Raw genomic sequence first — 17,898 nt, 5'->3', positions numbered from 1 at the left:
TGGAAACTCTTCAGCGCCATGTCTGAGGTTGTATTTCCGTTCGAGTGCTTTTTTTAGAAAAGGAAACGACAAGCGTATTACATGTTAGTTATGTCAATTGTGCTGCATGCTATACTGTAATACATTCCAATTGAACCACATGATATTGAACTTGTGTACATGCCAGTTGTTTTTGTGCCAATGTGATTTCGTGTGAATCTTGTGCTATAAATCTACTACATGCCAGTTGTAAACGCCTGCCAGTTTGAATTGGAACTGAGTATTAACTGCCTAAAAAAATTGTGTTGTGTTATCTAGTAATGTGAATTTGCATTTATGCATAATTTCGCTGAATTAACTTTTGCAGTTGCGAACTTTTTTCCAAAATCCCAGTAGATGATGGTTTTTCATTCTGTTCAGTTCGAAAACAGATAAAGAGATTCATAAAGCTCATAATAAATAGAGAAATGAATTCACTATAATTTCGTGCTTAGTTCAGAATTTTACTTTGAATTTTACTACGAAATGTCTATAAAGTGCCATGATCAGAACCCTGGCCATAGAAAGAATCATAATGTATTTTTCGTGATTCAGTACTAAAGTTTCACGAGACTCAATTAGATATTAACTGAGAAATATTTTAAAATTAGAAGTAGCAACCAAAAAAATTTAAGACAATGTTGTCATAAAGGGAAAATACTATTTAGGGAAAAGTTGTAGTGAACGAACTTCCATTTATGAAAAAAATTAGTCATAGAACTTTCATATACGTCAAGGTAGTAGTTTTACCAATATTTTAAAACTTTTCTGATCCATGAAGTAAAAATTCCAGAATATGAAAGTCCTATGACAAAAATTTTTGGGTAGCTTGAAGCATTTTTCTCCGCATTCAAATTTGTATCAAAAATTATTCAGACTTTATCAAGCAAAAAATAAAATTCGCAACGAGGTTATTCTCCTGGCCGTATTATATACCAAAGCATTTTCATATAGAAACTAGTTTAAAACTAATTAAAACAAATCAACCAGATCTAAATTTCACTTATTTTACTATAATAACATAGTAGGTGAATGCTACTGTTTGAAACTGTCAACGTGGCACTCAGTACCCGACTGATTCAATATGTGAACAAGTGATGATGTATATCTTTAGGCTCTTTTAAAGTGGAAAAATATCATCGCATATGATAAAAGTCGTCTTCCAGTTTGTCGCGACAGTCTATTTATAGCGACAAGTACGGTCCGGTCTGATCATGAAAATTTATAATTATTTTAGAAGCCTGTCATCCTTACAGAAGAGCAGAAGTCCAAAGTGCAGAAAGTGTTCAACTTCCTCGACATTAACAGGGATGGATTAATTGACAAAGGAGATCTGCGCCATGCCAGTTCCCTTATAGGTGAAAAGGTAAATAAAGACGAGATTTGTTCATCTAACAGAATATGATTTTTAAATGCCGTAAATATATATTTGAGTTAAATTCAGCATAAGAGCGCAAATTCTCGCATATCAGCGAGAATTAACATATGAAATAAAAATATTGGACAGACCAAATGGACTTTGGTCACCGTGGGCCAGACCAAACAGATCCAAGCCAGTCTTGAGCCAGACAAAGACCCAAGCTAAACTTTGGCCATACAGATCAGACACAGACCCTGCGCCAGACTGAAGAGACATTGCTTTCTCTGAGAGAACGATGAGATCCAAGGCCACACTTTAGGTCAGACCGAACGCTCAAACCCAACACCCAGGCAGAGCACCCTAAACTTGTTAAAGATTGATTGAATTCAAAATTTGGGCTCAAAATCTGAATTATTTTGACTGTTCCAAAAAGAAATTCTTCCTGTTAAACCTAAAAACAACACAGTTTTTGATAATGAAAGTAAAGGACTGAAGAGCAGGTGTTGTTTTGCGAGAAGCAGATCTTGTTCAATGTCTTGGGGTTCTTTTTTGAGCATTGATTCGTCCATATAGCTCACAGAGACTCTGATTCGAGCCTGTCGTCGACTAATCCTAATTGACTTCGCGTTGGTCAGGTATCATCTACCGGCAGTGTATATTAATAGGGTAAAACAGTAAAATTACAATATTAGATGATAACCCTGTTCCAATTTGAAACTTGAAGAGTAGGAGAGAATTTCACATTTTTGTCTGTGTAGGTGCGCGTACATTATTTCCCCCGTGAGGGAAAATTTTATTGCAGGAAAATTCAGGACATTAACTAATGCTATAACAAAGTTTTGGTCGACTCTGTGTAGCTAGGTCCCAGTTACTACATTCAATCATGACATGATAGTCCGGTCAATAAAAGTATGCCTCTGTTGCATTTTTCTAGAATTCCTTTCACGTTCAAATGTAGGAGTTGGAAGTGGCACTGGTTCCTCGTAAATTGGTTCTTGATAATTGGTTCCCGAATAATTCTCAGATCAATTTTCTCTTTTGAGAGGGTATTTGTCCCATCCAAAAGAGATCTATACCCAATGCTTTTTGGGTTTTTTGTCTGCGCCATGTGGTGAACTAATCCCAACCAGCTACGCAAGGATCGAGTATCATCTACCGGCTGTGTATACTAGTAAGGAAAAACAACAAAATTACAATATTAGATGGTAGCCGTTTTCCAATCTGGAAATGAAGAGAACTTGAGGGAAATTCACACATTTGTCTGTGCAGACACACAAAAGGACAATGACACGAACCAAATATAGTATAGAGGTCACTTGAACACGAGGTCAGCTATGGCGTTACATTGTATAGAGAACTAATCTAAGTTACCCGATGGGTGAGATCACAGTATGATTTTTGTGATTACGCATGTATCAAATAAGTATTAGTATTTGAGATCAAGTGCGTGTACAACAGAGCCTCGATGATTTTGAGGCCCAAGTTTTTAAACAAGACCTCGAAAAAAAGTGTGATCTAGATCGAAAAGTACGTGGGTATGACTAGACCCAAAAGTTTCAAAAAAGATAGACCACACCAAGCAGACCAAATTATGTGCTAAGGCTAGACAGAACCAGTCAAAGTTTCCGTATGAACCAAAACAAACAGCTCAAAGCCTGACCATAGAAAATAGAGCCTTCCACGAAAAGGTATGAAACAGGACAAACAGACAAAAATATGAGCACTGACAAAACCAAACAGACCAAACTCAGGTATATGGGCCAGACAGAAAAGTGCGACTGAAAATTTGTCCAAACTATAAAGTCAATCCTCGGCCAAATTCTGTCTAGCCTATTGTCGTATTAATAATAATAAATTGTTTACTGGTGTCTTTACAGAATAAATCGAGCTCTTACACAGTTGACCAATACATATAAAAAAGAGCACCAGAAAGATCGCCATTAGACCATAAGGTCCGTTTTCAGGCGTCTCATAGTCGGAAGAGAAATTTAATGTTATTTAAATTAAAAGTTATTTAGTGGAAATTAAAATTAAAATGATAGCGAGAAAAAAAGGAAGGTTGGTATTAAAATGATTTCAAATTGGTAATAAATTTTGATACATAAAGTTTCTATTTTAAGCCATAAATCAACCTACTGAGTTGTTCATTCATTAAAAAATAGTTTTCTAGCTTTTCGTGAGCAAAATTATTTAACTCTGCACCGCTCAAATTTTTCACTTTTTTTACAAAATTAGAATCCAGTTTGAGAAAAATGTTTAAAAGTTTTCGGATTTTATTTGACACACTGTTTTCGGTAAAAAGATGAATTAAGGGGTACAGCTTTAACTTGTTTTTCGCATGAGCACAGTTTTGACAGTTCATTTTGTGTAATGAAGTGATTAATGTCCATGATGCAACTTTCACGTCTTATGCATTTTGTCATCAATTTGAAAACTTCGTACAGATGAAGCTCCTGGGCCGAAAAACATTGTATTTCTCTCTGATGAGAGAAACTGAGTCAAACTTTCGAAAAAAAGATTACTCTTAGTATTCTATTAATTTTTGCATCGATTTTCTGCATCGTAGCTTTACTGGCAGTCCCATAGACTAGAATCCCGTATTGAACCACTGGTTTAACATAAGTGTTGAAAATCTTGATCAATTGGCTGCGATTTAAAATTTTTCTCAATTTATAGAAAAGTCCGCAAAATTGTACCAATTTCTCTTCTACGCGTTTCGAGTAATCTCTAAAACATAATTTTTTGTCAATCAATTTGCCCAAGTAACTTAAAGAATTTAGATTTTCAAGGCGTTTTCCCTTCATTGTAAAGACATCATTTCGGCCATGCTTAGTCTTAAAGGTTATGGTTTTACTTTTATCAGTGTTCAGTGTAAGTTTGTTCATTTTGAGCCAGTTTTCTGTTTGAGATAAGATTTGTTGATGTTCCCGACAAGCATTTGCTCTATTTGTTTTGTGTAAACTGGAGTATCATCAACATAGAAAATGAAGTGCGAGCATGGGCTGGTGGTTTTCAAATCATTTATGTAAACAATGAAAAGAAGTGGGCCTAATATAGACCCTTGTGGTACCCCGTATTTGACTTCTGTTATTTGTGACTTCCTTTGTCCAGACTGTACAAATTGTTTCCTATTTTTCAAATAAGATTCCAAAATAGTATATACAGGACCCCTTAGTCCATACATTTTACACTTTTGAAGCAGAATTTTTCTGTCAATATTGTCGAAAGCTTCACGTAAATCTAAAAATGTGCAATAAGTGTGGTCCGTATAAGAATGTTTTGATGATCGTATCAACTCAACCAAAGTGCTAACTGCGTCAACAGTTTCTCTTTTTTCCCTAAAACCGAATTGTTTGCTGTTTAAAATTTCAAAGTCTTTAAAATAGTTAGAAATACGATATAGAAAAATTTTTTCTAAAATTTTACCAAGAGTTGGTAAGAGAGATATTGGGCGGAAGTTATTGGGTTCACTTTTGTCACCTTCTTCATTTAGCGGTATTACTGATGCTATTTTCAATGAGTCCGGAAAAATACCGTCCTGAAAACATGCGTTAATCAGTTTGTAGCTGCTACAGATTTTACAAAGATATATTTAAGATCCATATAGTCTTCGCTGTATTTTGACTTAGACTCCTGGACAACTCTAAGCACTTCTTTTTTGCTCGTTGGTAACAAAAACATAGATTGAACTTGTTGATTTTTGAATGAACACTCACTTTGTCTAAACTTTTTATTCAAATATTCACCAATTGTTGCAAAGAAGTGATTGAAATAGTTGACTTCCTTTTGATTGAGATTTTGTACTGGAAAAAGTTTCAACGTTGAAGGGAAAAAGAAACAACAAAAGACCTTCAAGAAGTTCAAAGGAAAACATCTATTATTTAGAAAGCAGGAGTCAAATCAGTTAGACGCAGTATAACCAATGAAGAGATTATTTTTACTGCTTTCTTCTAAAACTTTACGAAAATGAATACAGATAAAGGACATTGCTTCTCTATTAACATTTATAAAAAGTAAAAACAATATTGACGAGTTTGCTTCTATCAATCCAATAATAGAGATATATTTATCATATCATTGATAAAATAGACAACTTTCGACGCTAAAGTCTTAAGGCAGGGGCAGTGACCCAGTGAGATATTTAAGACATATATGCACTTAAAAACAAACTCACCTCAAATAATTTCATCTATACCTAATTGACTGAAAATACAGAGATTTTTCACCGAATGCAAATGTTGAATTGACACAATCAAGATAAACTGCTATACGAAGGAGAGTTCTAAAATAAAAAAATATCTACACACAAAGCAGTGAATAAACAGCATAGATACAAAAATTTTAAAATTTCGAAGTTTTTCTTGAAGATTTAAACTGATTTTTAAAATAATAGAGCAAACGTTACGCGTTCTCTATTATGCAAAAACTTCAAAATAAGATATTTGTAATAAATTGAAAGTCAATTTACATGAAACCATCACAAAATTGAAACATAGCCGGCAGATTGCCGGAATAGCTGCGAAAGAATAGACCTGCGTGCCATATAATAGAGATAGAAACAGATACAGATCTAAATTGAAAAAAAAAATCGACGCCGCTCAAAAAAACTAGGTGAAAAACATTCAGCGATAAATTATTAAAGCTTGTTAAAATTAATTCCGCAGAAGCCTCTTATTAGGGACCTTTACTGCACATAGGAGTTCCTTTGACCTTAAACAAATTCAAACTAAACTTAAGTTTTAAAGTGCAAAAGTCATTTTATTGAGTGAGGTAAGTCACGTATGATCAAAATCTAATCACGCAAATAACCTAAAAACTTCTGCTAAAGCGAGTGAGAAATGACGTCACGCGCGCAAATGCCGTTAGTGAGAGGAAGAAGTCACTCAGAAAATTTGACTTTTTCAGCTTTGCCGTGTGAACAAATGTAAAACGAAAAAAGGGCGTCAGACGACGAAACAAAAACATAGCCGGAAGAATTCCGGAAGCGACTCGAAGCGTAAAAACTTGACAAAAACCCTAATTGCAGCTGAAACCATTACCTTTTTAATAAACCATAAACTCATTACCCCCCCCCCCCCCCCCGGTCTGATCTAAAAATTGGTGAAATTTAAACCACTGTCACCAAGAGAAACAAAATGCCGCAAAAATATTTATTATTGAAAACGTTTGGTAAGGATAAGTGCAAAGTAATTAGGATAGTCAAAACACCGATAGTCTCAAAAAGCTGACAGGGCTATCAACTGCCCTCAAATAATTCAAGATTCTAATCTCAAAAAGATCGCTAAAGCAAACGGCAGATGATAATAACTTAGAAACTAAATTAAATTTTTCAAAAAATAATGCTCAAAGTTAAAAACCAGAAAACTACTACAGTTAGATTTCTCATCACCGCAATTAAGACAAAAACAAAATATACTTTTTTCTTCTTGTATATATGCTAGGCAACATCATTTCAAACTAATTCAAAAATTATAATAATCATAGAAAAGCAACCGAGTAATATTTAAAGGCAAAAAAATGTTTAAGAACAATACCAAGGTCGGAAAAAAATACAATAAAAAGTAATAAGTAGCTTTTCTGTAAAAAGCTTTCTAGTAAACTCTTATTACTGCCTTATATTGAATGAAATCAATTGCAACCCAAACAAATGACGAAAATCTAAGAAAAAGCCGAAATAATTCAATTTGTTAATAAATGAAAAAAATAAAACCAGTATAAACGTAGGTGCCAGGACAGAGCTAGAATGATACAAGCTAGAATGTGAAGAATATGGACACAATGTAAGGAACACCGTAACAAAGACTAATTCTTGATTTTTGAATGTTCAAAGTTTAAAAGTTTTGAAAGTTTAAAAATCAAATTTAAAAAAAACAAGAAAAACTAACACCATTTCATTTTTCAGCATTCAAGACATAAAAAAACAACGATACATCCGAGACAAAATCTATCCTCCTGAACAGATCAAAAAAGAAAAAGCAGAAATCAAACATACGAAACATCGAAACATTTTGCAAAAAAAAGGTAAAAAGATTTTTAGGACTGCATTTATAAAAAAAATTTAACTAATTTTCAAAAATTTAACGCTAAAAAATTATTGACGTTTTTATTGAAACGAAATTAAAGCCCCTCATGTTGCACAAAAAGAATATTTCTAGTAATTAAAACCAAAATACAGACAAAAATCTGAGAAAAATAGGAAAAAAACTACCAAAATCGGATTAGCATATGTACAATTTTATAAAACAAAATTACATCGAGGTAAAAAGAGGCATCGAGTATATGAATTGTCAACGGGAAGTTGTCATATTGACTGATTTTTGACAAAAAGACGGCTAAAAGATCCAAAAACGAAGAAAATAATAGGAAAAAAGCCGAAAATTAATTAAAAAATCAAGAAATTTATGCCAATTTTGAACTTGAAACGCGTTTTCAGGCTCTGCAAAACACTGTGCTATTAATTTCCAAGGTTTACATTTCAATATAGCATCGAATAAAAATCATTTCTACAAAAAACCAAATTATAAGCAAAAAAAATGGGCCACTTAGACGAAAAAACGGCTAAAAACGGTTATCTATATGTGCCATTCAGTCAAAAACTACTTTTCAAAGTCAAAAAGTCATTCACTAAACGCAGCGCATGATCAAAAAACTTCTCTCGCTCAGAAAAAATTAGTTCACAAGGCAATTTTTCTCACTTTCGCTTTTAGGTCAAAAGAGCGTCTGAACGAATAGTACTTCCGGTAAAAAAAAACATAGCCGGAAGAATTCCGGAAGCGACTCGAAGCGTTAAAACTTTGGTAACAAAACCGTAATTGCAGCGCAAGCCACTACCTTTTGTATTAAACCATTAACTCACTACCTCTCCAGGTCTGCTAAAAAAATTGGTGAAACTTAAACCACTGTCAACAAGAGAAACAAAATGCAGCAAAATTTTATATTATTAAAAACGTTTGGTAACGTTAAAAAATCCAAAATAATTAAGGTGGTCAGAAACCTAATAGTCTGAAAAAGTTGGCGAGGTTATCAATAGCCCTCAAATAATTCATGATTCTAATCTGAAAAAGATCGCGAAAGCAAACGGCAGATAATAATCTTAGAAACTAAGTTAAATCTTTTCAAAAATGAAAGCTCAAATTTAAGAATCAGAAAACACCTATAATTACACTTCTAATCAATCACTACGATTAAGACAAAAAACAACACACACATACTGTTCCTCTTTGTACATAAGCTAGACAACATGATTTCATACTAAATCAAAAATAAAATTGATCATAGAAAAGACATAAGCAGAAGAAGAATATTCAAAAACAAAAAAATCGTTTAAATTAACACAAAGGCCGGAAGAAAGCTGCAGTAGATAGTCATACGTGGAAATTTTGGAAGAAGCTTGCTATCAAACTCTCAGTACGACTTTTTGTCGAATGAAATCAATTGCACACCAAAGAAATGACAAAAATCTAAGAAAAAGCTGAAATCGTTCATTTTTTACAACTCAAAAATCAATATACCGAAAATAAAATTAGGCGCCAGGACAAAGCTAGAATGATAACAACTAGAATGTGAAGAATATGGGAACAATGTAAGGAACACCGTAACAAAAGGAGTTTCTTGATTTTTGAAAGTTTAAAACCAATTTAAAAAATTCAAGAAAAACGAATACATTTCATTGTTCAGCATTCAAGACAGAGAAAAGATAACTAGTCATCCGATACAAAAATATATCCTCAAAAGAGACACCAAAAGTAGGAAAAAGCAGAAATCATAAATAAGAAACATTGAAACATTTTGCAAAAAAAATGGTCAAAGAACTTTTAAGTTAAGACTGCATTTATGAAAAAGATTTAACTGTTTTCTCAAAACTTAACGCCAAAAAATGATTGAATTTTCATTGAAACGAAGTTAAAGTCCCTCATGTTGCACAAAAATCTATTTCTAGCAATTACAAACAAAAAACAAACGAAAAACTGACGAAAATCGGAAAAAACTACCAAAATCGGATTAGCATATGTACAATTTTATTGAACAAAATTACATCGAGGTAGAAAGAGGCGTTGACTATAGGAATTTTCAGCGAGAGAAATTGCTGTATTAACTGATTTTTGACAAAAAAAAAACGGTTAAAAGATCCAAAAAAGAAGAAATTAAAAGAAAAAAGCCAAAAATTAACAAAAAAATCAAGAATTATGTACCAATTTTCAACTTGAAACGCATTTTCAGGCTCTGCAAAACACTGTGGCATCAATTTCTGAGGTTGACATTTCAATATAGTATCGAATAAAATTTATTTCTACAAGGAACCAAATTAAAAGCAAAAAATTTGGGCCACTTAGACGAAAAAACGGCTAAAAACGGTTATCTTTATGTGCATTTCAGTCAAAAACTACTTTTCAAAGTCAAAAAGTCATTCACTAAACGCAGCGCATGATCAAAACACTTCTCTCGCTTAGCGAAAATCTGTTCACCAAGACAGCTTTTCTCACTTTTGCTTTTAGGTCAAAATGCCGCGTGAACAAATCTACTTCCTGTAAAAAAAAAAAAAACCGAGAGAAAACCAATACTCCTCTTCGAGTCGTAAAAAAAACCTTAAGAAAACCAATACTCCTCTTCGAGTCGTAAAAAAAAACCAAGAGCACCGCAATATAGCTTCGCTCAGCTTACAGCTTCGCAGCTATAAAAACAATTTAGCTCAAAATTGTAAAAAACGGGCCTGTTGATAGCTGTCAATAGAATCAGCTCATTTTTCTTCAAAACTCTCATTTGAACTTTAAGTAATTTGGATTTGTGAAACATGAACCCTCTCGCACATGAAAAACCATTGAAAAAGACGTTAATTGTTATCGAATTGCTTGATAAAAATCCCCCTCGTACATCAAGAAGTCGATCAATTTGACAATAATTACACTGTCACATCTTTCGTTCACTAGAATTTTGTATACAGCCTTTTTATTAAGTTAAAAATTGACTGCGGCAAATTTCACAGCAAATAAATTGGGGCAAAAATTTACCATAAGCTTCCAAAGTATCTCAAATGTGTCCCGCTAATAGTTTCGAAGTCCAGTTCAATGCGACTCCATACTGTTTTCTCGAAATCGTGGACACCAGACACAGTTTTGCGAAGCCAGAAAACCCAGAATTAAATGGATTGGAAATTGGCAATTAATCGCTCATACTGAGAAGAATGAAAGAAGAAATAAATTACCCTGTCATTTGAGATCAACGAAAATGAAATCAAACTTCATATTTTGCAAATAGAATTCAGCTGAGTTTTTATGAGTCAGCATAAAAATATTTAGACGGAGACACCGTTGGAATATTTATGCCCTGCAAGTACACATGACAATAAATAATTGATATGTGAGATTTCACGGTTATTTTAATTTTTGAAGTGACTCTGGGATTCAATCGATTTAACTTGGCTCCTAAGGATTAAAACTTTTGGACTTAGAATTTAATTGGAATGAAAAAAAGCCAAATCAGGTAGCCTTTCTGCAAGGACGCCCAACATAGCCAGTTTACAAGATGAACAAACCGATCCTTATCAAAGGCTGATGCGTGTGACTAGGCAATTAAGCGATCCCTCAGTAAAGGTATCCTCGTTAGAAAGTTTATTTTTTTTTCGATTTCAGCTGTGGGATAGCGAGATAGAATTCATGCTGGCAGAGTGTGGCTGTGGCCCTCTCACTCTGGACTCCTTCGTCGACTCTGTCGGAGCTAAAGCCGAGCAGATAGACTCATACGATACACTTTTAAACGCATTCATGCCTTCAATGGAAACTGCTCAGTATGGTACGAACCAACATAATTTACTTCGAAAGAATGAAGCCATCCATACTGATTATGAAATTGCAATCTGACCATTCTTTTCGCTGTTTGTACTGTAAGATGCGAAAATTCAAGTTGGGTTAAAGTTTTACCTACGTTTGACGTTTTTCATGATCGTTATTACTTACTTAATTTTCTACAGCAATTTTCTACTAAAAATTACTGCAACAAAAATAAATTTGATAAGTATTATAGAGAATTTAGACTCCATCGGAACTGAGCTGCAGCAATATAACATGGCTTTCCAGTTTGATTGCACTAACCTCGCCCTAAAGGAGTCGAAACCATGGTCAAGTCAATGAATTGGACTAATCATTTTTGTTGATTTTATTATTAAACTAGGACAAGTTGGTCAAAGTTAAAAAAGTATTGTGATTTGTTTTAGATAATCTGACTGTAGCCCAAGCGAAGTCCCTGTTGTGTGGTGGGCGAGAAGATTGTCGATTAACTGAACAAGAATGGAGTCAACTGCTAAAGGCGATCCCGGGCTGCATCAGTTCAACGGGCAATTTTGACCATACTGTTTTGCTCAAAACTATATCATGCAAGCGCTGACAGAGAAAGCAATAAATTCGGCATAAAACGTTTATTTATATATACATTGAACTCTGCATAATTTCTAACGGTGTCAGGTCAAATACCCCGTGTCAAAATACCCATTGTGACAAAATACGCAACATATGATCAATATTTAACCCTATAATTAGAACAAGGAGGCTCGGTAATGTGCGTACGCACATAATGTTCCGACCCCGCTCATCCACATTCTTAAGTTGATTGGCTACCAAATGATGAAGAGATCAAAAATTTAGATATCGTTCAATAAACAACCAATGGAATATAATAATGCCACGCTAGAGGGCCGATGACAGTTTTTTATAATAGAACTTCTAAAAAAGATCATTAAGAAATAGAAAAAAAAACAGACATTATTTACGACCACAACTCGATGTCTACAATAAAGAAATCATAACAAAACCAAACTCGCGTCAGATAAAATCTAAACAAAACAGTTTAACCTATACTTCATTAGAAAAAATATGGGACCAGTTCCCTGGTTAACAGGTCAACCAAAAAGTGAAGAAATAGCAAAGAGGTGCAAAGTTAAAAAATACGTTTCTATTTTTGGAAACAATTAACTTCACAGCTATTCATGTCATTAGATATCACCTGAAATCACTGAAATGTTAATTATATCTCCATAGGAAGCAATTGAGACATACCAGAATCCAATTATCAATTGCGCAAAAATTTAAAGCCAATGGAACTTACGATTGTTGCTATAAACCAAAAGAAAACAAAAATCCTCTTAAATGTACAAAAATAAAAAGTTTCAAATCTTTTATGAAGTCTCGTACTAAAAGTGGTAAAAAAGCCGATGAAAGAAAGTTGGAAGCTTAAAATGTTAAAAGGGTTAACAACAATTTGACCAAAAAACTATTATAAAAAATGAGACAGCTCAAAAACACAAATTTGTTTTGGAAACAAGTATTTCCAAAAGCCATAACAGAATTAAAATCTCAACAAAAAGCAGTGGATTAAATTGCAACACCTCAGAGAGCCAATTGGATTTACTGATGATGAGATCACGCCACGATCCCACAAAATAACAAATACATAACAAACACACAAAGAAGCAAAAACCTCAAACAGTTTTGCGACATCACACCATTCAAGGCACTATACATATAAGATATTACCCACAAGAATTGTAAATCAGCACATTTTGTCTTCATCTTGAAATCAACAAGCCTTCCCTATAAAAGGACAACGTAGACACGACAACAAAAAGAAATCCGAAAATTGAACAGTATAAAAATCTCGAAACGTTTCTTTTTCCGAAAAAAAATGGTCGGAGCCAGCAGTAACAACGTATAACAAAGCGCAATAAAAATGAATGAATCATAAAACTTAATTGAGACCCATAATCAGTGAGATTGAATAACATGGTGACCAAAATGAAAGCAAAAAGGGACAGTTGAAAAAAACTGTTTTTAAAAGTTTTAATTTGAAAGTCATTGAAACAAACAGCTCTAAACTTAAATCTTTATCTAGATGGAGTTATACGTCCTGGAGAAGCAATTGAGACTATCGTTATCAAGTATTTGGTGGACAGCAACAAAAGGAAAGAGAAACATAAGGAAAACAACAAAAAACTTTGCGAGATAACTTGATCTCAGCCCAAAAAAGCATAAACTGTTGAACAAAAACAGTTTATATATTCATATATGCAATTTTCTAACGATGTTCAAATTTCCTACTATGTTTTTTTAAAATTAGATTCGCCAACGATGTCATAATTCGAGAAGGAAACGAAATGGACACAAAAAAAATTCAATTATTCTCAAAAATGAAAATGAAAAAAAAATATTTGAAAACGAGTAGTACCAAAACAAGGAAAACATAACTTGAAGATCAATCCATTTCAAACAAAAACCTATTCATCCGTTTGCCTGCTTTTACTGAAGCTGCGCCCAAAGTTGAGAGAAATAAGATAAAATAGTGGCAAAGTTCAAGAATTCATCGATCTTTTCTTAAAACAAATATATTTGAAGTCATAAGAGACATTTGATAACAATTGAAAGAATTGTCTAGGTTCACCTATACCTCCTAAAAAATTATATGCATCTTTGATTGGGGACACGAAGTCGTTGGGCTACAAAAGTATAACAAATGAAAGCAAAACTCAAGAGGTCTATAAAATTTTTGCGAAAACAATTGGTCAAAGCCGTAAAAACCATGAGCTTAACTCTTAAACCATGTTAAAATTTCATTGAACATCTTTTTTGCAAATACTATTTTTCATTAATTGAGCCCTGATTTGAGATTCTAGTCAGTAATTTACGTAAAAATGTTTACATAGCGGAAATGCTATGAAAAAAGGTCGCGCACCATTCAAATCTATAAAAAATTTTATCGTAAGGATCCACGGTGATCTCAAGATCAGCTCATAAATTGTTGTGCGTCTAACAAAACATTAAATTGTTCAAATGATAGCGAAATAGATCAATTTTTAAACAAAATTTTCAGTTTGTCAAAAAAAAAATGCTTTTTTTTTTGTAATTATCGAGTTTAATTTTGCAAAAAAAAAACTTGCAAAATTATGATCCAGAAGACTTATAAAGCCAGCGGGATTACAACTGGCTCCTTTCTGGGCTTAAGAAGATTTCGACCGCAATTTTAAGGTGTTGAATTCCAGCAAATTTAAAGCAAGTGGGCTAAAAAAAAAAAGCAAATGTGGTCCCGTTTTTCTCGAAAAAAGACTGATTTTTGAATAATTTAGCATAAATTCTAGCCAAAAAACTAGAATCGAACAACTCAGCAACCCTTTTCTGTCTTTAGAGATGAAATAAAAAGCAGTACAGTTAACATTTTACATTTTTTCAGCAAAATTGACAAAAATTTGGTCAAAAATACTGAAAATGTGAATAAAAACAGCAATTATTCACAAAATTTTAAACTTCGATAACTCCCTATAAAAAGCGAAAATTGAAAAAATCTTTTTGTTTTCTTATTCTACGCTGGACTGGCTTTTTAATGATACCACTCACAACTCTCGACGATGATTATATCGATCGCCCAAAATTGACTGAACAAAAAAAACCCATTTGAGTATATAGTTCCTCCCTCCCCACTAAAGCAATAATAATATCTAAGTGAGGTGGATACCCGGGCTGAGCTGGTAGACATTTGAACCAGCTGGTTCAGACACAAATTCGCCATGATTAGACAATTCAAAAAATTTCCATGACTCAAATTATCTCGAATTAGCGCGAACTACCACAAAATAATCCGACAAAACGCGTTTATGTTTTGAGCCGACTAATCGAAGTTTCCCGACCAAACCCGAAAGCAGGCGCATTCAAGGCTGTTCTGTTATAATCAGATCATGTGACCCATACGAAAAATCATCAAGATCAGATGCTCACTCAAGAGGTTGACATCATTCGAAATTGTGCGCTTATGTGCGAAATAGCCCGTAATTGTTCGAACATTTACAATTAAAGACAAGCATGATAAAACAGAAAAGACAGTGAAAGAATGCGCAACTATGATTCGACAATCCAGACAGCACGAAACTGTTCGGCTATGATCAAAACCTTAATACATGCTGAAAATCTTTGTAAATAAATGCATTCATATCACAGAAAACAAAAGAATTACTCGAAATAATAACTGAAGAAAATGCGATACAAACTTCCATTGATTACTGATTCGCCTCCAAACGAAGAAAAAAAATTGTTTCTTTAGCTTGTAGAAAACCCGAAAAAATCATTTAATAACAAAAAGAGTGAATGTACTTTCAAAAGATTTAGACTTATCTTATCGATCTTATCGAGCTAAGTCGCATGCTTTGCATTTTAAATGTTGTTTGTGTTAACTTACAGGTAAAGGTGGTAAGGAATTTGAGCTATTTTTCCCAGATAGCACACAGAACTGAAATTTGAGGCAGAGTTAATCAGAATATGAGTCGAATAATTGGGTTTTTGTTGAATTATGATTTGACATTAGGAGTTTAAAACTTGAATTATTGGAGTTATGATTCAAATTCGAGCGCTATAAAGTATGGTTCAAAACATGGAGTTATCATCTGAGAGTGTACCCCCCCCCCCCCCCCCGACATTAAGTTTCGATTCATTTTTCCATCACCTCACCCCGGGTAACAAAGAGGGTAATAAAGAGTATTTACCAAGTTTTTAATAGAGTAGTTTTTAAAGAGTAGGTTATTCAGCCATAACTTGTGGGCCACAGACATGCTTCACGTGCCGGTGGATCTTGATATGAAACCATCAGAAAACCGAACGTGGGATTATATTGTCTGCTTTAGTATGATAAAATATGCCTGTTATATCAATGCTAATTTGTAATCGTAATATTCAACAAAAAATCATAGAGAATAAAATGGTTATAATAGCCATAGTGTTTGGCAATTGGTTTTTTATCGCTTAACTTTTCTAACAATTAAAAAACTAGAAAGATGCTGAGTAAAAAAATTTACGTAAAATTTGTTCCCGTTAGTAAATTTTTGTTCAATTGTAAACTCAAAAGTATTTTACGCACTAAGTTTTTGTTTAAGTGAATCAATTCTTCTGTAGGAAACTGCAAAAAAAACTTGTTGACGTGTCTAGAATTTTGTGAGACCAAAAAAACGTACAAAGAATATACAAACAAAGATTTTCCAATCTACGAAACGTCTGGAAACATGGATTGTCAAACTAGGATATAATTTTGTTAAAGATATTTAATAAAAAAACGCATTTTTTTGCATAATTGCCGATTAAGGAATTTTCTCACTTTATACAAGTTACCAAAAGCACAAAAAATTTTTTGGGATTCATTGAGGAGAAAATGATTAATTTTTTTTTGAATAATGATGATAATTCGCGTACAAAAAAACTTGCCTCAAATTGCAAGCCAGGATAGAAATTTTGGGTAATAAAAACGGGCCATCGGATTCCATTTGCACAGATTCCCATCTTTGTTCAATGACAGAATTGTAAAAGTTATGTAATATAAAAGGTAATTTTTTTTCAGCCTTGTTCATCCTTTCTACATTTTTCAGTGCTACCGGATCAGAAGTAACGAAAGGTACCTGTGTGCAAAGTGAACCATTTCACTCGTCAATAATTGTTCCACTGCTTCTTTCATCAGAATCCGGGTACCGCTTAGATGTGTGCAAAAGATGAATAGATTTTAATATAATAAATTTCATATATACATTAGCAACACAAGTCTACTAGGTTGACTTTTTTTATAGCATCAAGTGAACTAATATTACTTTACTTAACCCAGGTTGAGGTTCGCGTTAATGATCAGACCCATCCAGACCATAATCAGCCATAATCAGAATTCAACTCGTTGTTGAAAAATTTGTTGTTTTGGCTCGTTTTTAAAAATGTTGCTTGTTTTTGGTTTTTGTATGCTCGTTAATGAAAAATTTTTGACTCGTTAATGATCACACCTATCCAGACAACAGTCATGATCTAGCTCGTTAATGATCAGTCTTTAGCCAGTTTTTAGTCAGGCTACAGACCGTGGAGGCCAACTTTGTTAGACTGCTCGAGCATGTAAAAAAACGTACGTAAACCCCCCTAGGCAGAGATTCTGGAAAAGGAAGTTGGGATGCGTTAGACGGGACCACCGGACGCATGCCGCTACTTTGAAATTATCTATAGTACCCTCAACACCCCATTTCAATTCCTTCATATTTGTGCTCCCTATGGGCTTTCATTCCGAGACAATACTTACAGAGTTGACTTGAAATCAACTATCAGAAAATTGGTTAAAAGAAACGTCGGAAAATGACAAACTGTTTGACTCCACGAATCTGTGCACTTAATAACAAGATCAACGGATGTAACTCGTCCAATATACCTACGCACAAGATTCTACGCTAGTTGAACTTCAAAAAGTTAACAAGCGGATAAAAGATGGATAAAATTTTTTCGATGAGTTTCTTAGCCATATTAATTTATGTGAGTGTTCATTTTCCGTGGATTTTTGTTCCGAAACCGGAATGTGTTTGTTAAAGAATGCATGACTTACGGTTTTGGAGGTGGTTTTGGTTCATCTTCCGCCGGCTCTTCTACTTCCACTACTTCTTCTGGATCCTTCTCTTGGTCTTTATCTTGGTCTTGGTCAAACTTATCTTCTGCACCATTGTTCTCCTGACAGCCTTCAACTTCCATTCCTTC

The 17,898-nt window shown here is 33.7% G+C and overlaps 2 protein-coding genes across 2 annotated transcripts in view; one reads left to right on the top strand and one right to left on the bottom strand.

The window, feature by feature from the left end:
* The window catches only part of LOC142350375 (myosin regulatory light chain 2A, cardiac muscle isoform-like), a 15,249-nt gene extending 3,374 nt beyond the window's left edge, over positions 1 to 11,875 (top strand). The window contains exons 3-5 of the mRNA XM_075402226.1: positions 1,256 to 1,384; positions 11,008 to 11,167; positions 11,589 to 11,875. Coding sequence (XP_075258341.1) covers positions 1,256 to 1,384; positions 11,008 to 11,167; positions 11,589 to 11,758 — 459 coding nt within the window. The 3' untranslated portion in view covers positions 11,759 to 11,875. The remainder of the gene's footprint in view (positions 1 to 1,255; positions 1,385 to 11,007; positions 11,168 to 11,588) is intronic.
* Positions 1 to 17,898, bottom strand: part of LOC142350357 (uncharacterized) — a 31,345-nt gene that overhangs the window by 13,100 nt on the left and 347 nt on the right. The window contains exon 1 of the mRNA XM_075402198.1: positions 17,750 to 17,898. This exon is cut by the window's right edge and continues 347 nt beyond it. Coding sequence (XP_075258313.1) covers positions 17,750 to 17,892 — 143 coding nt within the window. The 5' untranslated portion in view covers positions 17,893 to 17,898. The remainder of the gene's footprint in view (positions 1 to 17,749) is intronic.

The sequence above is a fragment of the Convolutriloba macropyga genome, chromosome 1, assembly GCF_964194025.1.
Source record: "Convolutriloba macropyga chromosome 1, txConMacr16.3, whole genome shotgun sequence".
In the NCBI taxonomy this organism is placed as follows: Eukaryota; Metazoa; Xenacoelomorpha; order Acoela; family Convolutidae; genus Convolutriloba; species Convolutriloba macropyga.
Note: the sequence above shows the minus strand (reverse complement) of the source record. Positions and strands in the feature narration are given on the sequence as shown.